Source organism: Ostrea edulis, chromosome 10 (assembly GCF_947568905.1).
Source record: "Ostrea edulis chromosome 10, xbOstEdul1.1, whole genome shotgun sequence".
Lineage (NCBI taxonomy): Eukaryota > Metazoa > Mollusca > Bivalvia > Ostreida > Ostreidae > Ostrea > Ostrea edulis.
The window spans coordinates 11,274,310-11,298,958 of record NC_079173.1 but is presented as its reverse complement, the minus strand read 5'-3'; the positions used below and the strand labels follow the sequence as shown (position 1 = coordinate 11,298,958).

At 36.9% G+C, this 24,649-nt stretch overlaps 2 protein-coding genes across 5 annotated transcripts in view; both read right to left on the bottom strand.

The window, feature by feature from the left end:
* Positions 1–3,164: 3,164 nt before the first annotated feature.
* Positions 3,165–10,272, bottom strand: LOC125666804 (sphingosine-1-phosphate phosphatase 2-like). Its single transcript, XM_048900097.2, has 3 exons — positions 9,648–10,272; positions 7,090–7,179; positions 3,165–3,991 (listed from the first exon to the last, which is right to left on the bottom strand). Exons 1-3 carry the CDS (start codon positions 10,146–10,148, stop codon positions 3,425–3,427), a joined length of 1,158 nt encoding a protein of 385 aa, XP_048756054.1. The 5' UTR covers positions 10,149–10,272; the 3' UTR covers positions 3,165–3,424.
* Positions 10,273–14,896: 4,624 nt separating this feature from the next.
* LOC125666369 (serine/threonine-protein kinase Nek10-like) overlaps positions 14,897–24,649 on the bottom strand; it is a 33,501-nt gene continuing 23,748 nt past the window's right edge. For all 4 annotated transcript variants that reach the window (XM_056151919.1, XM_056151921.1, XM_056151917.1 and 1 more), the window contains 10 exons: positions 24,375–24,453; positions 24,100–24,229; positions 23,827–23,897; positions 22,526–22,675; positions 21,512–21,708; positions 20,516–20,722; positions 19,679–19,870; positions 18,980–19,200; positions 17,924–18,035; positions 14,897–17,508 (listed from right to left, as the gene is read on the bottom strand). In XM_056151919.1, coding sequence (XP_056007894.1) covers positions 17,351–17,508; positions 17,924–18,035; positions 18,980–19,200; positions 19,679–19,870; positions 20,516–20,722; positions 21,512–21,708; positions 22,526–22,675; positions 23,827–23,897; positions 24,100–24,229; positions 24,375–24,453 — 1,517 coding nt within the window. In that variant the 3' untranslated portion in view covers positions 14,897–17,350. The remainder of the gene's footprint in view (positions 17,509–17,923; positions 18,036–18,979; positions 19,201–19,678; positions 19,871–20,515; positions 20,723–21,511; positions 21,709–22,525; positions 22,676–23,826; positions 23,898–24,099; positions 24,230–24,374; positions 24,454–24,649) is intronic.

Genomic DNA, 24,649 nt, shown 5'->3' with positions numbered 1-24,649 from the left:
TGAATTGTATTTATGTATTTATTTATTGCCAGTAGTGTGGTAAATCTTCGGTATCTCGAACATCGATATCTCAAATACCATGAATATCTCGAAGTGATTCGAAAGTCCCAACCACTTATTCTTTTAAGTATTTTACCCTCGATATCTTGAATCCTCAGATATCTCGAAATTTTGTCTCGGTCCCATTGAGTGCGAGATAACAAGGTTTGACTGTATTTTCGACCTCTTCTCTAAAACCACTGGGCCAGTTTCAATCAAACTTGGCAAAAAGCATCTTTTGGTGAAGGACTTTCAAGCTGGGCCATGTCCCTTCAAAGGGGAGATAATCACAAAAATGCACAAAATAGGGTGGGATCCTTTAAAAATCTCAAGAACCACTGGGCCACAGGAGCTACAATTCATATGAGAGCTTCCTGACATAGCGCTGATTCAAGTTTGTTAACACCATGATCCCCCGGGGGTAGGTTGGGGCCTCAATAGGGGATTAAAGTTTTACATGCAAATATATAGTGAAAATCTCAAGAATCACTGTGCCAGGAAAGTCCAAAACAAAAGCTCCCTGTCATGGAGCAGATCCAAGGTTGTTAAAATCATGGCCTCTGGGGGATAGGATGGGACCGCAATAGGGGATAAAAGTTTTACATAGAAATATATAGAGGAAGTTATCTTTAAGATTTTCTCAAGAACCACTGGGCCAGAAAGTTTACCTGAAAGCTTCCTGACATCGTGCAGATTCAATTTCATAGATCCTAGAGGTAGGTTGGGGCCACAAATGGGATCAAAAGTTAAGTGTAAATATATATTGGGGAAAATCTTTAGATATAGGCCAACGTGAATCGGGTGAGTGATGTGTCTCCTGTCTTCACTGTTCAGTTTACGCATGCTTTTTGCGGACAGAACGTAGTCTAGACATCGCTCGGAGGAAACAGAGACAGGCACGCATGGGGGGGGGGGGGGGGGGGGATAGAAGTTGGCTTCTCAACTAAAAAAAAACCGAAGTGTTTTTTGCCCGATCTTTAAACTCCTAATCCGAGGACAGGGGTGGAACCTTCTGCTGTGTGTGCCCCCACCCACCCGACTTAATTTTCTGAAATCGTATGTGTGTGTGGAGGGGAGGGGGGTGAAGTCTTCTACAATACAATAATTGCCTCAAAAATAAAATTCCCAAATCTTCATTTTCTTAAATCGGTAGAGGTTTCACTATTTAGACATTTGCTGTATAATGGGTTCAGACTCGTTGTTAGTTCTCTTATAAAATATACGCAGTTCGGAGTGGATATTTATCACTTGTATTTCTCAAATGTCTAGTGCATTCTAATCAAACCCTAGAAAACCACATGTCTATATATGTACTGAAAGGAAGGTTTGATCTACAGATGGAACAATACAGCAGTGTTCTGACCTTGCATTTCGATTGATATTGATTGTTTTTACGTCTCGTCGAGAAGTTTTCACCCATATTGAGACGTCACCAGCTGTAGATGAAGTACCACAAATTTAGACCTCATGCTTTAAAGCGCTCAGGACCGTAACAGTGAGGGTTCTTTGTCGTGCCAACGCCTGTCGCGACACGGGACCTGTGTTTAAGGTCTTATCCGAAAGACCCGTGACTCTCGCTGTTTGGCGAAAGAGCAATCACTACCTATTTTAATGTTTTAGGTTTGACGCGGTCATGGCATGATCGGGGCTCGAACTCACAAAGCGGACGCTCTATCACTGAGCTACCGCGACCGGTACCCTACGTTTCGACGTTATCAGTGAATTGTATATTCATGTGTAGTAAAAGACTATAATAGCTAATATGCCACAGCTTTATAATAAAAAAAAAAAAGAAGAGAAGTGAATTTCGAAATATATTCACACGTCAGTGATGAAAGGTGAAGATAACGAACAGTGATCAATCTCATAACGCCTATGAAATAGAGAGTTGGGCAAACACGGACCCATGGGCACACCAAAAGTGGGATCAGGTGCCTAGGAGGAGTAAGAAACCCCTGTCAACCGGTCACACCCGCCGTGAGTCATATATCTGGATCAGGTAAATGGAGTTATCCGTAGTGAAAACCAGTGTGTCACGAACGGTGTAACAATCGGTATAAAACACGTCAGACAGCACTTGGCCCAATGATAGGTTGTATTGGCAAACTATATCGTTATAACGACCACAGAATTTGCGAAATGCTGACTTTAAACGAGACCGTTGAAACCCCTGCACCATCAACTTGTTTGTCAGTAGCTTGCCTCGATTTAAAAACTGACCACCCGAGCAGAACAAGCTCTTGCGTATCGAATCAGTTGAGAGATATAAGCACCATATACAGGTAATAATGGAATATTGCTACATAAATGTGGGAAATTGACGATGGAGAAGCTGAAATTATCCCGTTTGTTATAAAGTTGAGTTGTTAGTTTGCCGTTAATATCTACTTTCAATAAAATATCTAAGTATGAAGCAGAAGTGGGCGACGCTGTGATGTCTTTTATTTCGAGCTCGCATATATATATATATGGAATCGACATATGAATGAAAGTTATTATTGTTAATAGATAAAACGTAGTTTGGTGTGATAGTACTCCGACACTACGTCGATATATCTAAATGTCGAATTGAAGGCCACAAGAGATTTTTTCTTCCCACATAGAAGTTTCTGAATACATTCTGCTTCATATGAATACAACAACCAGGTCAGCAAACAAAGGAGCACAATTCGTGCCCATGGGAATTCCAACAGACTGTTGGAAGGCCTGATCACCAAAGACTGCGAAGATATTGTCAATGAGGAACTCTAGCAAAGTTTTTATTTTAACTTCAGAATACTTGTGCGTGGAATCAGAGTGGTGTTTAACAAAGTAATTTTGGGGATGACTGATCACTCGATATGAATATTTCCGTTTTATGTCTTGGATCCCCATACTACTCTCTGATTGGATGACATTCAGTTATGAAACAATTCGCTGAAACTTTTCGGAAGATAACGCCGACTCCACACTACAGAAGATGTGATAAAAATAGAACTCAAAATGCATCATGGATAAGTTGAGATACTACTTAGTAACTGTCCGTAAATTTTGCGACTTTGAAAATGTCGAGGTCTGCAATTCCAAAGTTTGCAACATAGCGAAATTAAAAACAAACAAATTGAAAAAAAAACAAGAATAGTAAATACTATATCGATGATATTAACACATTATTTATTTCTACACAAAATAAATAGTTTAGCATACATTTATTCCTGCGTACTGACACTGGAGAAAAGGACAATCATGCATGGAGGGGGTTTCCGCCCCGCCCCCCGCACCATTTCCAAACGCACAGGTCTGCCTTAATCTTCACGTGCACCAGTCTGATGTTTCATTGATATATAAACATGTATATTCAAAGATTAGCCGTGCTTGCTTTACATTGCTCATTCATCACATGATATTAAACCACTTCTTTAAAATAAGACGCTCTTTCAAGTCCAACCATACAATGGATAAACGGCACAAGGAAAACAATCGAAAACCCAATTATGCTGTATACGGTAAACTTGTAGGCGACCTTAATAGACGGGTGTTCTGAATTAGGTTTTTTCAGACCATAAAATCTGGAAAATAGTCGCACGGTGATTTCTTTAAGTGTCCATTTTAATAACGCTATGATGACGACACCGATGAAAAACCTTAATATTTGAAGTGCTACATCCCGCACTGTGGGAATAGTTACGTCATAAGGACCACTCGGACCACCGGTAGTGGTAAATTGAAAGTAAAAGTTCAGCCATGACCCGACACCGACTCCGGCTAATACCGATACAATTTGCACGGCGTCCCCCTTCGCACTGGATCCATCTTTGTTCTGTGGGTATAAAACTGTACACATGGCTATCGTCGTTGTCAGGACGACAAAAGGGGCGAAAGGATGGGTCTGCTGGTACCAATCAAAATCTTCCAAAAAAGGAGACGTGGCCCCCATGATGACAAGGGAGACCAATATGCCAGCCAGGAGGTCCTGTAAAAGAAAATATTGTCAAGTTCAAAGTATTGTTGAAAGGGGCTGATGTATGTCGTGATTTAAGGTGGTTCCATCCTCACGTGACTTATTAATATTGATGGTTGAAAGTGGGAAAAACTGTATTAATTTCCATTCGATATACATTGTAATTTATTAATAATCAAAGAAAATGTGTATGTTGCCACATTTTTAAGACGTCAGACTTAAAAAACAGAAGTACAGGGCCTGAGGTTATAATTTTTTTTATCGTACTCGTACTCAAACTCAGTCATTTTTGTTTTGAGTATAACTCTGAGCAAACTTTGAAACATACTCGAAAAACCTTGAGAATGTACTCCATTTGAGTGCGAGAATGATTTTATTAAAGTTTTATAACCTTCACTTTTGAGTATGTGTACAATTCAGAGAACATAGTTTGAGTATGAGAATGTGCTCAAAAAAGTTTTATAACCTCCAGGCCTGGTCAGCATCAGAAAATTATACACATTTTTGTAGAACGGAATTATTAAAAATAGACAAAAACTTGTTAAAATTATTTTTTTTTTTTAAATGTCCACAGTTTAGAAAACTGCTAATTAATGAATATTGTATAAATTAATTGTGGATATTAGGAAAATCAGGATATGACAGACATATGCAGTAGAGGAAATACCCGCATAAGAGATGCATGTACATTTGTATTTCCCTTGACATTTTGTTTTTGATTATCTATGGAAAATATAAAAAAATTTCACTATCAATAGTTTACCATTTTTTTTTTATCAAGTGAATAAATTTACTCTGAAGGATATATCTCTACCATTTAACCATGCGCAAAATCTAGTTTTAATAAAGATTTTTGCAAAACCCTATGACATCACATGAGGATCGATCTACTTTAAGACCCGGCGCGAGATGGTGATAACTCGATCATCTTTCAATTTTGCTAGTCAAAACAACCACCCTTTTATCTAATCTAGGTTACTGTACCTATTTCGACAAATGACCCATGATTCATAATTAGAACTGTCAATAAGTTGTCATTTTGTAAAAGGGGTTACCCGCGGATTTTACTTGTTTTGAGAATAAGGTATAAATTTGCACGACTTTTAAAAAATAAAGATTATTCTATTCTAGCTCTTTGGGAGAGAGAGAGAGAGAGAGAGAGAGAGAGAGAGAGAGAGAGAGAGGATGACGATGAATATTTTATTCTGAATATCATTGTCAAATCAAAAGTTTTATACATATTGGAGATCTATACATCACCTTTTGATTGGTTGGAAAGGTACACGTGTACCCATGTTCAAATTCCAATAAATTCGCGGGCCAATTGGCTCAGGCGACGTGGGAATTAACCCTTAATTTGTGTAGTCTTTTGATAGCTAGCTCATTCAGAAAGTTTTTATCTTAAATTGATAGAATGTAAATCTCCCGGTGGTACAGATATATCACATGCATACATTAAACTCTTCTAGATACTAGAACATTTATCCCTGCCCAGATAAAATATCAAATGAAGACCGACTTAGACAATTTTACGTATGCAGTGACCGATATGGCAATAAATGGGTCTTCTTAAGAAACACAGTCAAGCTGATTTATGGTGACTGATTTGTGTCATTCTATATTTTGTAATATTTTCGTTATTTCATGGCGAAAAGACGACAAAACGAAGATTAGCGATTTTCCCCCACGTAATGACGACAAAACGAAAATTCGTCTTTTTTCGTGTATTTTGTCGTCTTTTCGGTTTTTTTTATATATATATATATATTTTTTTTTGTGGGGGTGGGGGGAGAGTTGTTTTGTTTTTTGCCTCCTGATCTTCGTTTTGTCGTCTTTTCGTTTTGCCGTCTCGAAACAACAAAAAGACGACAAATTGTAAAATGGCACAAACCATCCATCATAGATCCTTGAGATATCACTCAAACCGATCCTCTCCAACTCATAAGTGTCAATCTGTCCTAAAATTGTATTTGCACGTAACACCTGGTCCCAATATCTCAACTGCGTAAACACTAATTATAGGAAGCAGATTTGTGTAAACACACATTTTTTTTTTTAGGTTTCAGTGGGTCAATATTAAGGACTGAAATCGTATTCTGTACAGTTGCATATATGTGTGTGTGTGGTATATACAATGTATTCTTTATTCAATCTTATCATTTTTGTTATATCTAGAGACTTTTTAAGGTATTCAATGTATAATGACCGTCTTTGATATCTAGTAAAATTGGTGGTGGTATTTTTGTAACCATGATATCATTTTGAAGGGTTCATCAAATAAAAAGATTCCACATTAGGATTTTTTACAATTTTGTTTCCTGCTTGATTTATTTCGCCTAGAATTCAACATTGAAGTCTATGGGAAGAGCATATTTTATTGAAATATTTTAAAGATATTATATTTTCATACAAATCATTTGGTAGAAAGTTACACACACTTTCTCTTTATGAAAATATGAAATAAAATTAATCATTTACCACACACATTTTTTAGAAAATTATAATTTTCCTATTTTTATAAAGGGCAGATAACTCTTCAAAAAAGTGTCGAGTGCAAAAAGGTGAGCTTCTAATCATTTAAATACATGTACCAGCCATGTGAATTTCATCTACTTCACTTTCATTTTTATTTAACAATAATTATTTATATTGTATTTTTATTATAGAATGCTTTCAACTTTCCAATTCGACAGGACTGTACGTAAGATAGTGTTATTCCATAAGAATTGGAACCTCTTGTTTGAAATGTAAATGTAGGGTTGGTGTTATCTGTAAATCATACAGTGCCAGTTTAATATATAACTTTATATACAAAGCACTAAGATTGATCTGTCATCATCACCACCACCCTTTGTTTATGTTATATGTCTATATAATATAACCCCCCCCCCCCCCTCCCCTCACCTTCCCAGGTCAAGAGCTTCGTTGTTCCACACCATTGGTCACAAAGAAGGGTAATGGTCTGATGGATGACGATGCCTTGATTTATGAGTATCTCTATCGCCACAACGGTTCCCCATTTGTAATCAACACCCTCCCCTTCTACCATTGCTCTCACCACGAACCCCCCCCCCCCCCCCCCCCCCCCTCCAGTCCTTTTTCATACATACCAAGACTGTGTGCACCCCAAGGTACAAACGGCTGGCGCAGACCAAAGCACACCACAGGAAGGCAACAGGCAGAACCAGAGAGGGGGAAACCTGAAAAAGAAATAATCGAGGGGCTCTTTATAGCGGTGTCCTTAATGAGGGGGCATTTAAAGATGCTGATGTATGTCGGGCGGATCCCGCAGGAGCAGTGTGTTAGGAATTATTGTTCATCGTCTCAGTGCTATAATTCTCCCTAGACTTCATATTCATGATCGTTTTCCCGTAACTTCTGACTCAAGACTGCATCGGTATATTTCAATATCTACGCCCACGATATTGTTGTCTTTGATAATTCTACAAATTTGTAATGATAGCTGCTTCCTTGTGAATGCGTATGAATACAGATATGTATAGGATACTGATAAATGTAGCTACATCTATTTTAACGGCTGGGAATTCCAGCAAAAATGAAAGTATAATCGAAATAAAAGTTATCAGAGTCAATGAAGGTATGAACTGCAATGTTTCACGCAGCAGATTTTTCGCTAACGCGCTTCACGAAGTATGCCGATGTGAGGCGTCACGATGCATACCCTCAAATGAAATTTATTTCTGAAATATATCGATACATAGTGTTTCCAGAAATTGGTGCTACGTCATTTTGAATTATGTACATTGCATATCAAAGGGCAATAACTTTCCCCTCATTATATAACACGAATTCAAACAAGTTGCTTATTAGTTTTATAAACATGACTGTGGCTCCTGAGAATCAATATAATAATTCTTTATTATCACCATGTAGAACTATTTAGAACTTGGCCGCGGGGTGATGACGTGGACAAATTATAGAATCTTTTTGTTATAGTGTTTCTTAGCTCTTCAACCCCAGCCCTCATATTTTGCTGGAAATCAGTCTTTCCATGAAGGGGGCTTGTTTCTTTCTTTGATTACTTGGTGATAATCTGTGCTAAATTTGATCAAAATTGATTCTATGACCCTCGAAGACGGAAGACGATGACGGCGATGATAGGCGATGAATAAATTGTGATCAGAAAAGTCCAAGGTGAACTGTAAAAATTCCATATTCGCAGTGTATGATATACCCAGTATATATTTACATAAAAATAAATAATCCAAAACAAATTTACACTGTTGAGTTAATTTAAGGAATGTTAAGTATGCTGCAATGAGTTTCAAATATATACACTTTACATATAATTCCGTGACCCGCTTTCACACCTGTCTCTGTATATACATGTATGCACGTTGAATTCCTATTATGTGACCCGCTTTGACACCTTTCGTTTCTAGTCAGCGGCTCAGATGTGTGTTAGAGTTCCCATCATATTATCAATTAAATCAAATACGTATTTCTATGCGTGAAAGTCATTATCCGAAAACTTTCTCTTTTATCAGCCGGGATATATAGACTCTCAACATTTCAAATGGCCTAAAACGACGACTACACCATATATTTTCTATTTAATGGGCTTTTTTATGCCCCCGAGATCGAAGATCGGGAGGCATATTGTTTTTGTCCCGTCTGTCATTCTGTCTGAAACTTTAACCTTGCTAATAACTTTTGAACAGCAAGTGATAGAGCTTTGATATTTCACATGAGTATTCCTTGTGACAAGACCTTTCCGTGGGTTCCAACATTTTTGATCCCGTGACCTTGACCTTGGAGTTTGACCTACTTTTTGAAAACTTTAACCTTGCTAATAACTTTTGAACAATAAGTGATAGACCTTTGATATTTCGCATGAATGTTCCTTGTGACAAGACCTTTCCGTTGGTATTAAACCTTTTGACCTTGACATTTAACTTACTTTTATTTATTTTTTTTACATTGGTCATAACTTCTAAATGGTAAATATTAGAGCTTTCATATTATACATGAGCATTTCTTTTGACAAGACCTTTCTACTGGTACCAAGATAAAAGTGCTTATGTGGTATTCCAGCTCTGATGCCCCCCCCCCCCCCGTCCCTCCCCCGATATCTTGCTATTTACTTGATGCATATTACATTGAGATGTGTTGTTTTTTTTCATCATGTAGAAATGGCTTATAGCTACTATTTTTTATGCTCCTTTATAAAAGAAGGGACTATATTTTAGACCCAAGTCTCGGATCCGTCTGTAGAATGTGTGTTGTCTGCTGAATATTTAAAGAATAAAGAACCTCCTGCTTGATTATCAGCCTATCCAGTATTGGTACAGTGTTTGTCCCTAGATAGATGACCCATATCGATTATCAGGTCAAAGGTCGGGTTTAAACAAACTACCACAATTTCTTGAGAAATAGTTGACAGTAAGTAAACTTGAGACAGTGGTTGCTCTCAAAGATCCTGATTGATTTTCAGGTCACAAGATCAAAGGTCAAGTTAAAGTATAATTTTATACTTACAAACATGGTTCCGCCTATCAGTCATCCCAGTATTTTGGTTGATTTCCTGTATTATGATTAATATTCAGATGACGTGAATACCGAGTACAGGGTGCTGAACGTGAGGTGTGTGTGTGGAGGGGGTGGGGGTCCAAAATTTTTTAATATGGAGGTATTAGGACATACAAACCTCGTATCTGTTCAGTAGATAATAGGCGAGCATAAACGGAATGGTTGTGGCCGACACTGCGTGGGTGGAAGGCATTGACGATTCCTGGAGAAAGTCGGTCTCTAGGCGGATCACAGGGGGTGACCTGGGCCGTGGCCACCAGAAATAATCTTTACCGGCTTGTCCTATATACATAGACAGGCTCCACACCAGGGCCGTCTTCCTGATCATGACACTGTCCACATTCCACACACAGTATGGATAAAAAAGCAGATAAAACACCTCATTTCCCAGAGACGAGGAATAGGACAGGATGTAAAATAGCACAGCGGATCCTATATTTTCAGGCACCTTCACCCGGCATTTGGAGCACCTGCTATTTCCAAATTCCGTGTTTGTCTTTCCATTGTTGTGTAGTTCCTTGCACTCGCCACACTTTTCCACATTTTTGTGTGAAACTCCACAAAGTTTTTGAAACTTCGCTGTTAAATTCGCATCGTTTAATTTTTTCAGGCCATTCATGTTTGAGAATGCGTCTTTCTCGATGCACTAATGTAGTCTATTTTGCAATATCCCTTAGTATAAACATATCGATGAATACTTCCCAACCAGGGTAAACAAATCGAGTTACAACGCACGCGTGGGTCACAGGTAAAAATTTAAATTCCTAAAGCGACCGATATATCGCATAACAGAGCTCTCTCTCTCTCTCTCTCTCTCTCTCTCTCTCTCTCTCTCTCTCTCTAATTAATTTGAAAGGGAAAATCAGAACAAATATTACAATTATAACCCATCCGAGTCCCGTCCTATTAACAGAATCAAAGCAAATATGACTGCAGTGAATACACTCAGCTTGAGAATGACCAACTTCATAATTAGAAACATTCTTAATAAAGCTCCTATATAGACAAGAGGTCATGGTCCACATCGCTCACCTGGGTGATTGTATTTTCCCATGTAAAACATTCAATCTCAGTTAAGACACCCCCACCCCCACCCTAGCCTCTGGGTCAGGTTGTTATTGATATGGGGTTATGGTGAGAACCCCATAAGTTGAAAGAACTTGTGTTCAAACCGTGTGTTTAATATGCATTTAAAAATACAATAGAATACACATGTATATTCAAATCAAATCATGTGTATGGTTCATATTGTATGTACGTGGGTTCTGTGTCAATCGCATCTATTTCAAAATTCCCAAAGCCATTCTGCATTTACCGTATAAGTGGTATTTCTAGCGAGACACAAATTTAGCGATTTTTCATAAATCATGGGTATATGTATTTAGCGAGAGCAAATTTTAGCGACTTTATAACTCCAAGGAAGATAGCTATATTGCTTCCGATATGGAGTAAATTCCCCATCGATCACTCTCGCTAATAGTGCCAAAATTAGATCCTCGCTAAAATTTCATTAACTGATTATGTTATGTACCGTTTGAGATATCGTAGAATTTTCCTGTTTAATCCTATGGAAAACTTCAAACCTTATTGAGGTTTCACCTAGTATTTTCTAACACTTCCGCTTGAAAATGGGCTATGGCCCTCCATTTGAACAAAGTTTAATTTCCTTTGCCTATAGAGGATGCTTTGTGGTAAGCATGGCTGAAATGCCGAGAAGAAATAACAAGAGGCCCATGGACCACATCGCTCACATTAATCACCTTGGCCCTATTGTTGCGTCAGATACTGTGATTTTTAAACGATTTTTATGATCACATTTTGTCTGTCATCTGTCCGTAAACTTTTTACATTTTTATCTCCATAACCACAGTGCCAATTCCAATCATTCTTGGTACAAATCAATCATAGGTAAACAGAATCCAAGTCCATGTCCCCTTTAATAAACACAAAAGGCAAAAATAGGGTGGGGGTCATTAGAAATGTTTCTTCTCAAGAGCCACGCGGCCAGAAAAGCATTGTGTAAATTTTGGTTTAAAAAATATCATGGCCCCGGGGTAGGGTGAGGCCACGATAGGGGATCAAAGTTTTACATGCATATACATCGGGAAAATCTTTAAAAATCATCTTCTCAAGAACACAGGCACTTGTTTCATACATGGGTCTCCTTTCCTTAATAATACCACAGGTACTTGTTTCATACATGCCCTGCCCCCCTCCTCTTTATCGATAATAACACCACGTATTATTAAGGATGGGGACCCATGTATGAACAAGTGCCTGTGTGGTATTATTAAGGAGGGGGACCCATGTATGAAACAAGTGCCTGTGTGGTATTATTAAGGAGGGGGACCCATGTATGAAACAAGTGCCTGTGTGGTATTATTAAGGAGGGGGACCCATGTATGAAACAAGTGCCTGTGTGGTATTATTAAGGAGGGGGACCCATGTATGAAACAAGTGCCTGTGTGGTATTATTAAGGAGGGGGACCCATGTATGAAACAAGTGCCTGTGCTGAAGAACCACCGAGGCAGAAAAGATGAAATTTACATGAAAATTTTCTGCCCTAGTGCAGATTCAAGTTTGTTAAACCCATGGTCCCCGGAAGTAGAATGGGGTCGCAATAGGGGGTCAAAGTTATACATGCGAATATATTGGGGAACTCTTTAAAAATCCTCTTCTCAAAAACCACTGGGTCAGAAAAGTGGAAATTTACATGAAAGCTTCCTGACATAGGGTAGATCAAGTTTGCTTTAATCATGACACCCCCCCCCCCCCCCGGGGGGGGATGGGGCAACAATAGGGATCAAAGTTATATGCTGTATAGGGAAAATCTTTAAAATATATCTGTTGAACTATCTAAGCTAAAGGTTTAATATTTTGTATTTACATTTATTTACGGAAAGACCGTTCATGCGATGCGTTAGTGTATGATCTTGTGACCTTGACCTATAAAAAAACAACAACTATTCAATATCTCCTGAACTTCATGTATTCAAGATATATCTTTCATATTTTGTGTATAGATTTCTTATGACAAGGTGTTTCATATCATACCATGATCTATGACCTTTGTCTTATCCAGAACAGCAAGATCATGTTAGTCATAATGGTGTTGATGCATCTGTTATAGGAATTCATTTTCAGTTATGTTGTGATCCTTTGGGGCTAGGTTGGGGCCACAATATGATGTCAAGAAGATGTTCAAATGATGCCACAAAATTTTTAATTGTTGATTATCTCCACTTTCAAACGGCATGGCACTTGGTTTGTACATTAAACTGCATGTTTCGTGGTAAGTTTGGCTGAAATTAGCCCTGCGGTTCTGGAGAAGTAAAATATGTTTGATTAGCAATGCTCACCCAAAGCTTAATCAGCAATTTTCACCTAAAGCTTGATTAGCAATGCTCACCAAATACTTAATTAGCAATGCTCACCCAACGATTGATTAGCAATGCTCACCAAATACTTATTTAGCAATGCTCACTCAATGCTTAATTAGCAATGCTCACCTAAAGCTTGATTAGCAATTACTTTACTTAATCCACTTCGTCCCATGGGGGACATAGGGCAACCACAGTAGCTTTCCACTTTTTTCTGTCTTGGGCTATTCTTTTGGTTTCTCCCCATGTTTTATTGATGGCCTGTAGCTCTGCATTGATCCCTCTACGCCATGTGTTTTTCGGTCTGCCCATCTTACGTTTGCCTTGTGGATTCCATTCTAGAGCTTGTTTAGTTATGTTGGTGTTAAGTTTTCTTAAGGTGTGTCCAATCCACTTCCATCTTCTTGCTCTAATTGTTATCTCAATTGGTTCTTGTTTGGCTCTTTTCCACAGTTCTTTGTTACTAATCGTATCTGGCCATCTCGCACCAAGGATGTTTCTTGGGCAGCGGTTTAAGAAGACTTGTAGTGTCTTGATGGATGCTGATGTTTCTCTCCAAGTTTCAGACCCATAGAGAAGGACAGATTTGACATTAGAGTTGAAAAGCCTTAGTTTGGTACTAGTTCTCAAGGTGGTGCTTCTCCAGACTGGTTTTAGCATGGCAAAGGCTTGTTGAGCTTTCCTTTTCCGAGCTTTTATGTCTTCGTCGGTTCCACCTGTAGTGCTGATCATACTGCCCAGGTATGTGAATTCTTCTATATTTTCTACTTCCTTGTGTCTTATTTGTAGTTTCTCTGTCTGAGCAGTGTTTATTTTCATTATCTTTGTCTTTACTGGATTGATTAGAAGGCCTGTTTGTCTTGCTGTTGATTCTAGACTGATGGTCTGTTCTTTTGCGTCTTGAAATCTATGTGATAGCATACATATATCGTCAGCAAAGTCAAGATCTTCCAGGCGGTTTTGCATTGTCCACTGTATACCTTTTGGGTTTTTATATGCTGTTTTAGTTACCCAGTCTGTAACCATCAAGAATAGGAGAGGGGACAGGATACAGCCTTGCCTTACACCAGTAGTGACATCAAACGGATCGGTCAGGTTTCCTTCATGAACTATTTGGCAGTTATATCCATCATAAAGCTGTTGAATGATAGAGATGATTTTATGAGGTATGCCATAGTGCTTGAGAATATCCCACAGTACCTGGTGGTCGGTACTGTCAAAAGCCTTTTCGAAGTCTACAAAGATCATATAAAGAGATGTTTGCCATTCAATTGTCTGTTCTACTATGATTCTTAAGGTTGCTATCTGGTCTACACAGGAACGCTCTTGTCTCAATCCTGCTTGTTCATCTCTAAGCATTTTGTCTAATTTTGCTTTAATTCGATAGAGTATGACATAACATAGGATTTTGCTTGGAATGGATAACAGGGTGATCCCTCTCCAGTTGTTACATGAGGAAAGGTCACCTTTCTTTGGAAGTTTAATAAGGAGTCCTTTTCGCCAATCATCTGGAATTTGTTCTTCCTTCCAGATTAGCAATGCTCACCAAATACTTAATTAGCAATGCTAACCAAATACTTAATTAGCAATGCTCACCCAAAGCTTAATTAGCAATGCTCACCTAAAGCTTGATTAGCAAAGCTCACCAAATACTTAATTAGCAATGCATACCCAAAGCTTAATTAGCAATGCTCACCTAAAGCTTGATTAGCAAAGCTCACCAAATACTTAATTAGCAATGCTCACGAAAACCTTAATTAGCAATGCTCACGAAAAGCTTAATTAGCAATGCTCACCAAATTAAGGTGGGAGGGGGGATTCAAACTAATAGTGTCGCGGAGCATTTTGACCCAATGTTTAAAAACCACCCATGGAAACATTAGCATTACTTCACCATAGCTATAGACTAATCTTGTTCTCCAGAACATTTTTAATTTGGAATCACAAGAGCTAAATTTCCTGTAAAAACACAAGATCAACAGAAAGTCAGTTTATTAAATTTATTGACAAGTGAAATTGTCATGTAATATACATCATACAATAAATATTCATGTATTCATCAACAAGAAATAAATCAATGGGAATGCAAATTTATCACGTGATACAAAGGAAATTCCGATACAACACAAATATAGAAGTGATGTAACACAGTCACATGACTCAGGTTTGACCTTGTAGAGGTCACAAACTAAACATGATTGACTTTGTGCAAGATTTGTATTCTCACTCACAAATTGGACGGAAAAAACCCAAATAAAAATAAGTAGGATAAAACAATGGAATATCTACTGCACGGACATAAAAACCTGGGGGGTCCACAACTGTACATTGCAAATGATGACTAAAACATTACATAAAATGATAATGATTTCCATGTCATTAATTATGTATACTTTTTAATTCTAAATAATTTTATAGCACTTTTGTAAAAACTAATAATCCTTGAAGTTTTCAATTTCCCTCCATTAATACTACCCTTCAATCAGTTGCTTAAAAGCCATGCAAATGGACGAAATTGTCCAAAAACACCATTTTGATTTCTTGATGGAACAAAACACAGCACTAAAGATATCTTTTGTTACAAAATAAAAATTAAATTGTATCAAAATCAACAAAAATCAATAAAATTAGAATTAAATATCACTATACTACTTTATAAATTTAATATATATATATATTAAATATCAATAATTTATTAATTATCATAATATTATCAACAACATTCAACCTTTAAATAAAAGAACTGGACGGTATATATACCACAACAAAAGGTTAAAAAAACCACCATCTGGATCAACAATAAATAAGTACATATACGACACACCGAGATGTTTCTAGATCACCCTAGTAAATACATAAGGACTCATTTCTGCATACAAGAAAATGTAACTCTTTTTTCTTAATCATTGCAACAAAATTTTGCAGCATGTTGAGTGTATATGTCTGCTAGGATTTCTATGTTGTAGATGATCAACAAACCTATCACACAAATACACACTCAAAGTATTTATATATAGCACTTTAATGCCGGGATGGGTGGGGGTGGGTGGGGGTGTTATACAATTTACATAAAAAAAGAAAAGAAAGCCCAAACAACTTATCTAACTTTTAAGGGGGGTGGGGATGTCATATGATTCACATTATGAAAAAACCCAATTAATCCAACTCTTAAATAAGGAAGGGGAGGGGGGGGGGGGGTCATACAATTAACATTATGAAAAGTAAGGGAAAAAACCCCAATTGATCCAACTTTTAAACACATTAGAAACCAAAACAGTTGAACAAAAACTAATTAATAGTTTTCTTTCAAAAGAAATTATATCTCTTTCAATTTTTTGCATAAATCTTTCATATCTATTTGCATATCATTTAGTTCAGGCAAGTGTGAAAATCCTGGAAATTTATCTATAGATTACAATTCTTTGTAAAGAAATTGGCATATTATGAAAAGGTACTGTACACATAAGACAAGTAAAACTATGGACGGCATAATAAAAAAAAAAAACACCACACAAATCATTTTTGTTTTGAGAACAAAAAATGCATAAACATAAACATAATGCATAAACACTTGTAAAATCTGGATGGAATTGTGTAAATATGCATCAATAAAATAAACGAATATAGCACAGATCAAAGAATAAAACATTCTCTTGATACATACAAAAATAAATATAATTATTTTGGTCCATTTTCATCACACACTCTTCTTTAAAGGTGATGTAAAAAAAATATCAGCCTATGAAAATAAACTTACCACAAAATTAGATAAACATAAAAAAAATGATCGTCCACAAAACTTTTAAAATGTTTATTCTCAGACGCACATAAACAATCACATTTTGACTGACCTTTGAAAAACATGGACTTGGTAAGTACCGAAAAATACATCGTAACAACAACATAACAGTCTCTTTTGCAAATGAAAATTTGATAATTCAATATTTTCAAGATGCATAATAAATACGACTTTGTAACAATCATAAAAGTATTTAAATTGCTTAACAACACCCGATGGTTGGAATACTATATTTTGATTTGGCAATTTTCATAAGTTAATGCACTTGAAATTTATTTGTTCAACACATTGTTAAAATCCTTTTTTTTTAATGATTCCTGTGTTCAGTAATCCTCGTTCTATGTTTCCAGAATATGGAAGAATTTTACGGTTTTTCTGCTCGTTCAGCATAGTGGAATGATTATGAAAGAATTAGGAGATTTTTCAGGAATGTATTCAAGGAATGATTTTTTTTAAAAGAATATTTGAAGTACACTCATAGCAGATAATTCTACACGATGGAATTAAGATTAACATCCTTAAACTGACATCAAAAGGGATTGAAACTTAAACATCGTCACTCCTACCTCTTGCTGATTAAACTTGATTCTAAAATAAACCGAACCACTGATAAATTCTTAAGTAATGGGCCAGACCTGGGCCTACTTAGGTAATATTGGTCCCAGTGGAGGTGTTCTGCCCCGGGCACTGGGCAGACTACTGTAGTAGCCACAGTCACTGAGAATTCCCTCTATGTAAGTCTGCATTTGTTCGTAGGTAATTCCTGCCTCCTTAAAATCCGGATCAAACTGGTTGTTCACTGGAAAGAACAAATTAATATTTTTTTACACACACTTATCGGTACATACATCCACCACACCTGCAGTTTATATATATATATATATATATATATATATATATATATATATATATATATATATATATACACACACACACGAGGATTGTCCCAAAATTTTATGGTTATTTAACGTCACTGAAAAATTTAACTTTTACAAACATGAATGATAATAATATTTTAATAATAAATAATATATAATAAAAATATCACAAAGCCGATTGAGGATCATGTATGATGCACACTGCATTTCGAATATTTCATAAAGCACTAAGATTGCAATTAACTCTGAAATAAACATAACTGCCCTAAGTGAAGAAATAATTGAATAAAAAGCACCAAGAAATTTACTCTACGCATGGAATTAAAAGTTTGATACCTTTTTTTTCATCTGGAGTGGTCTCCCCTTCCACAGAACTAGCTGAGCTGACCCTTTTGCTCTCTACTGGGCCTAAATTCATATCTATTATCTCCCTTGATCCTGACATTAACTGAGAAAGAAATTTATAAAATCAGTTTTATGATACTGAAATCCACGGACCATGTTAAGGTTTTTAAAGCATGTTCTGTTTCAGAAATTTTTTATTTTAAAAAAAGAGAAAGACATGATATGGATAAAAAAGGTTTAAAAATGAACATCTCACATAAACCCAAAGCTCAATGCTTTTCTGTCAGACAAATAAAGCTCAAAGCTTGTCTGACAGAAACTTAAACCCAAAAGCTTATCTTTCAGAAATTTAAAGTTTATCTGTAAATAAAGCTCAAAACTTATCTCTAAGACAAATAAAGCTCACAGCTTATCTGTCAGTAACCTAAAGCTCACAGCTTATCTGTCAGAAACCTACAGCTCACAGCTTATCTGTCAGAAACCTAAAGCTCAAAGCTTATCTGTCAGAAACCTACAGCTCACAGCTTATCTGTCAGAAACCTAAAGCTCACAGCTTATCTGTCAGAAACCTACAGCTCACAGCTTATCTGTCAGAAACCTACAGCTCACAGCTTATCTGTCAGAAACCTAAAGCTCAAAGCTTATCTGTCAGAAACCTACAGCTCACAGCTTATCTGTCAGAAACCTAAACCTCAAAGCTTATCTGTCAGAAACCTAAAGCTCAAAGCTTATCTGTCAGAAACCTAAAGCTCAAAGCTTATCTGTCAGAAACCTAAAGCTCACAGCTTATCTGTCAGAAACCTACAGCTCAAAGCTTATCTGTCAGAAACCTAAAGCTCACAGCTTATCTGTCAGAAACCTAAAGCTCACAGCTTATCTGTCAGAAACCTACAGCTCAAAGCTTATCTGTCAGAAACCTAAAGCTCACAGCTTATCTGTCAGAAACCTAAAACTCACAGCTTATCTGTCAGAAACCTAAAGCTCACAGCTTATCTGTCAGAGACCTAAAGCTCAAGCTTATCTATCACACAATATAAGCTCTGTTACCTTTTTCACTTCAGTTTTGAGGTTGAGACTGTCGCTATAGGGAGCAAACAGTGCTCTTTTAAACTTTTCCACCAGTCGACGTTTGGGGTGCGGATCCAGTGTAGGTGGGAGCTGGCAGATATAAAGAATTTTGTGGAGTTGGTGCATCATCTGTTGGATGGGATCACTGATCTGTCGGACTCGACGCTGGGAAATTGTCACTGTCGGGGTGTTAGCACTATCTGTAAACAAAAAAATTATCATACAATAGGGACAGGTGCACTATAAACAGGTAATTCCTGCAGGTGAAAATTTTTGAGTTTCGATTTCTAAAAAGTAGCAAATTATGATATGCATTTCAAATTTCTGCAGTTGCATTATAATTACACATACCTATTTCTATCTAATATTTACATGTATAATTGATTCTTATTTTTGCAGATTTTTCTTATCCACAAAACATTGAACAAACACAGAAAATACCTGTGATATGGTATTACATGAACACCAATATTTCCTACGTACATAGGAATTTAACAAGTGTACAGTAGTAACCACGCATTCTAAACTTTCTCTCGTTTATTTCTATGAAAACCTTTTAACAAGTCTCTTTGAAATAAAAGCCACCGCTGTATAACAATTCACTTAGTCTGAGACAAAAGGACGCTAAATAATGGGAGGAGGGGGTGTTGTCGTTGACACACTAGTTATTGAACTCACTGGGTCTCTTGGTCTTCTTCCTGTTCTTGCTGACAGGCCGTGGGGCGGGCAGGCTGTTTGAGCGGTGGTAATCCCGGGTGGTCAGGTTTTGCTCATGACCATTGAGGATGAGATCAGAGGGACTGGCGGCAGACATCAGATTATTGGGGGAGGGGTCACCCGAGCTGTATCCAGAGTCCCGAATTGTACGAGCTATAGAGTAAATGGAAAAATTCTTGTCTATTGCAAGTTACTTGAACATATTTCAATAGGATTTATTGTAAATCAATCAAGTAAAATCTCAAACATATTGTAAACAAATCATTATCAGCAACTACCTTTCTTCGTGATTTGTGATGACAAACCTGACCATTATAATCAGTCAACATCCTAAACCTCGTACATAATCAGTCAATATCCTAAACCTCGTACATAATCAGTCAACATTCTAAACCTCGTACAAAATCAGTCAACATGTACACCTCATACATAATCAGTCAACATCTACACCTCATATATAATCAGTCAACATATTTACCTTGTATATAATCAGTCAACATCTACACCTCATATATAATCAGTCAACATCTACACCTCATATATAATCAGTCAACATGTACACTTCATGTTTCAATCAGTCAACATCTACACCTCATGTTTAATCAGTCAACATCTACACCTCATATATAATCAGTCAACATCTACACCTCATACATGTACATAATCAAAGTGACTGGAAAGGCTCTTCATAAATCTCACATACATGTATGACAATGATTATTTCTTAAGATAAACAGTCTTTATAAACTTATAAAAATCATATTGAAAATTCCATTAGATAATCATTTTGAATCTTACAGTGGCCATTGGGGATGTCCAGACTTAGGGGTGATAGCGTGTACTGTGAGTGTTTTGGCCTGCGCTCTGCCCGGCGAGTTTTTGGTGTGTGGGGGGGTCTAGGGATGGAGGGGAGGTGTCTCGTCCCCCGCGTACTCCCAGCACTGCTTTCCCGGCTCTCACATTCACTGCTGGGGCAGCTCTCATCTTCCTCATCAGATGACAGGCCTGAGTGGAAATGCATCATCAGTTACATTTGCATGTGTGTGCAATACAGAACATGTTGACGCCTGGATTTCTTGAAATAAACTTAAGTTGAAACTTGGACCTAAGTCTGAGATTTTACTTAAATTCTGACTGCTCAAATGAAGGAAAACTCCAATCTAAGTTTGAGATTTTTTTTTTAGAAATCCAAGACTGGGCTAAAAATAATGATCCTTATTCACTGGTCATTTCGACTATCAACTTAAATCTTTCGGGTCAATTAAGGATTTTTACTGTCCTTTTGAACCAGTGGATATGAAAACGACTGGCCCAATTTCCATGATTGAAGAATAATAAAACACTTTCATAAGAAAATGGTCAACATTTTACCCATACCAGCAAATAGCTTAGAAAAGACCAGAATGAACCTTAATAAGTCGTCTTGTTTTGATTTATATTGAAGAAAAATATTTAGTCGGGGGTCTTGTTTTTCATTCTTAGTTATACTCCACTTAAAACAACTCATTCTTAGAAACATTCATGTTTTTATTTACAGTGTGTTACTTCATGGTACAACTTAACAAAAGTGAAATCAAAAAATTATTTTGCATCCAATAAAACCTTGACACATACTAATTTACTACCCCAATCGTTGCAGGATTTTGAAAAGTATTAATATTAACTAGCCACATAAGGACACATGCTCTTAAGAAAGCACTAGCCCAAATCCATAATCTACTGGCCCCCAACTATCAATTATTTTGAGCACCGCATGTTTCATGTATATCAATGAATGATGGTGATTTTCCTTACCTCCTGACGAAAGAGACTCTGATTGCAAAGCCCGCGTAAACTCAACCTCCACGAGACTCGGATCCACGACGTCCCCATTCTTCAGACTCACTGCTCCGCCACTTCCTGCTAGGTTGGCCAAGCGGTCGTACTTCTCCTGAGAGATCTGGAATAACTGGTGATACTTCTGAATGTTCTGACTGGCCTCAAAGTAATGTCTGAATAAAGAGATGTACATGTATAGTTGTATGTGGCATTTTCCAGAGATGAATTCAAAACATTTCAAACTTACTCCATTCTTCTCACTCTTCAGTTTGCACAGTACGAAATTTTAAGCATATATTGTCAAACTTCAAGAGACAGAATTAACAAAGTATGTATCCTACGTACAAAAAGTTTATTTCACCACAACCATTTCTTTTCTCACACTGAACAATGTCGTGAGTCACATGTACAACCATTTCTTTTCTCACACTGAACAATGTCATGAATCACATGATTGTACAACCATTTCTTTTCTCACACTAACACTGTCGTGAATCACAGGTACATCTCTACGTACTCATTTGACACAGAAGACTGGCATGAGTACCTGTTTGCACATCTCTACACTGGTTTGCACATCTCTACACTGGTTTGCACATCTCTACACTGGTTTGATCACTACCTATCATACAATACACCTGTATGCCTCTGGTACAAACATCTATTGAGAATTAGACATAAAGCTTTCAGGACCATTTTATCTAAAATTACAGGTCTTTACCAATATCTTAAGAGCACTATCTAAATCATTGGCCAATCAATGTTCTACGAAATTACTGACCCATTCACAGAATTTCGTGTTTCACAGATTTACTGTAATTATACAACAGGCAACCCCCCCCCCCCCCCCCCCCCCCCCCCCAAAATCCCAAATCATTTAAAGTCTTCACTTCCCAGTGGGTTGTCTGGCCATATGTCAACAAACAAATCTTTATCGCATGATTCACGACACTGACTTGAGCCCTGCCTTGTGAATTTCTTATTTATTACCTCTGTGCTTTCTTTCGTTCCTTCTCTAGCTTTTTCTCCAGTGTGATCTGGTTAATCCGGAGGTTGTCCACATGTACAAGAAGTTTGTCGGCAATCTGGGAAGCCAACTCCACAGTGTCTGGTCGATCCTCCACCGATTTACAAATACAGCTTAAATAGAATACCACCCATCGATTTATATATACAGTTTAAATAGATCAACCACCGATTTATATATACAGCTTAAATAGATCACCAACCGATTTATATATACAGCTTAAATAGATCACCCACCGATTTATATATACAGCTTAAATAGATCACCCACCGATTTATATATACAGCTTAAATAGACCACCCACCAACTTATATACACAGCTTAAATATATCACCCACCGATTTATATATACAGCTTAAATAGACCACCCACCAATTTATATACACAGCTTAAATATATCACCCACCGATTTATATATACAGCTTAAATAGACCACCCACTGATTTATATATACAGCTTAAATAGATCACCCATCGATTTATATATACAGCTTAAATAGACCATCCACTGATTTATATATACAGCTTAAATAGATCACCCACCGATTTATATATACAGCTTAAATAGACCACCCACCGATTTATATATACAGCTTAAATAGACCACCCACCAATTTATATATACAGCTTAAATAGATCACCCACCGATTTATATATACAGTTTAAATAGATCACCCACTGATTTACATATACAGCTTGAATAGACCATCCAATGATTTATATATACAACTTAAATAGATCACCCACCGATTTACATATACAGCTTAAATAGAAGACCACCCACCGAATTATATATACAGCTTTTGATAGAGAAGATCATTGCCTTAAAAGATTTATTTTCTTCGCTATGCCCATTTTGCACAAAAACAAGAGGCTTCCCTTGAACAAAGTTGATTTTACACAATAAATTAATATGGTTTAACAGTGTTGGCACCAATTCACATGACTGTCCCAAATGTGGCCTTCTAACATATTACATTTAATGATATGCATTCAGCAGTGCATGTCCCTAGTATTTGGGTACCTGTTACTGTAAACCAACTTTTATTCGCGGCTACTTTATTTCACGATTCATCTGTGGTAAACTGGTTCTCGGCGAGTAATTTTCATGATCTAGCCTTTCTCGAGCTTATGACGGACATTCAAGGTCTGGTTCGTGACGAGAAATATTCGCTATGATGATGAGGTTCTTGCGAAATTTTCTCGCATGCGAATAAAAGTTGGTTTTTAGTATTTCAATAGATTTTTTTTCTGTATGCCTTTACCTTCTGACGGTTTGAACAATTCGATCTGAATAATAATCTTCTGGAATGGGGGTATACTCGGCATTCACAATCTGTAAAAAGCAGATTTCACATTCATCATTTTGTGAACTACTCTTTTATCTGTTGTATGGATTTAACGTGCCAATTTAAGATTGTAATTAAAATTTGTGTTCTCTTCAACATGTAAAAGCATGGATATATTTTTTACATGAAGAAGCTTTGGAGATGAAATATAATCCTGTCTGTTTTGGTAAAGATCAAGTTAATATTCACCTTATTGACTAGCACTAACATGTTGTCGCTGAAAAATGGAGGTTGTAAGGTGCACATCTGGTACAGAATACAACCTAGGGCCCAAATGTCAGCCTTTTCTCCATAGGGGAAGTTCTGCACAATCTCTGGACTATGGAGGAAAAATCAGAAAAAATGTAATATATACAAATACCGACTCGAGAGCTCTTACAAAGCAACATACAAACTGAGCCTCGAGTTTCATTTTAAAGCTTTGTGATGAAGTGAGTTAATTAAAACATTTAGATGGGGCTTACCACCAGTATAGGATGGTGCCCACTACTGACGTCATTTTACTGCAGTCACTTCTCTTCTGCTTGGCTAATCCAAAATCAGCTGTAAGTAAAGGTCAATCATGACAAGCATTTGATTTCATGTTAAATTCAATAGAAAATACACAAGCATTTGATTTCATAATTAAATTCAATAGAAAATACAATCAATTTTTGTATGAAAACTATAGATTGTGTACTAATGCATTACGCTTTATATTAATAAGATCATTTGGCAATTATAAATAATCATACTAAGA

Bases quoted from the DNA above. Each gene is read 5' to 3' on its own strand.
- LOC125666804 (XM_048900097.2), bottom strand. From the start codon at position 10,148: ATGAATGGCCTGAAAAAATTAAACGATGCGAATTTAACAGCGAAGTTT. The intron at 7,180-9,647 runs GTTTGTATGTCC...TTTCTTTTTCAG, and splicing joins ATCTACTGAACAGATACGAG to GTTTCCCCCTCTCTGGTTCT. The intron at 3,992-7,089 runs GTATGTATGAAA...TTTCTTTTACAG, and splicing joins TTGGGGTGCACACAGTCTTG to GACCTCCTGGCTGGCATATT.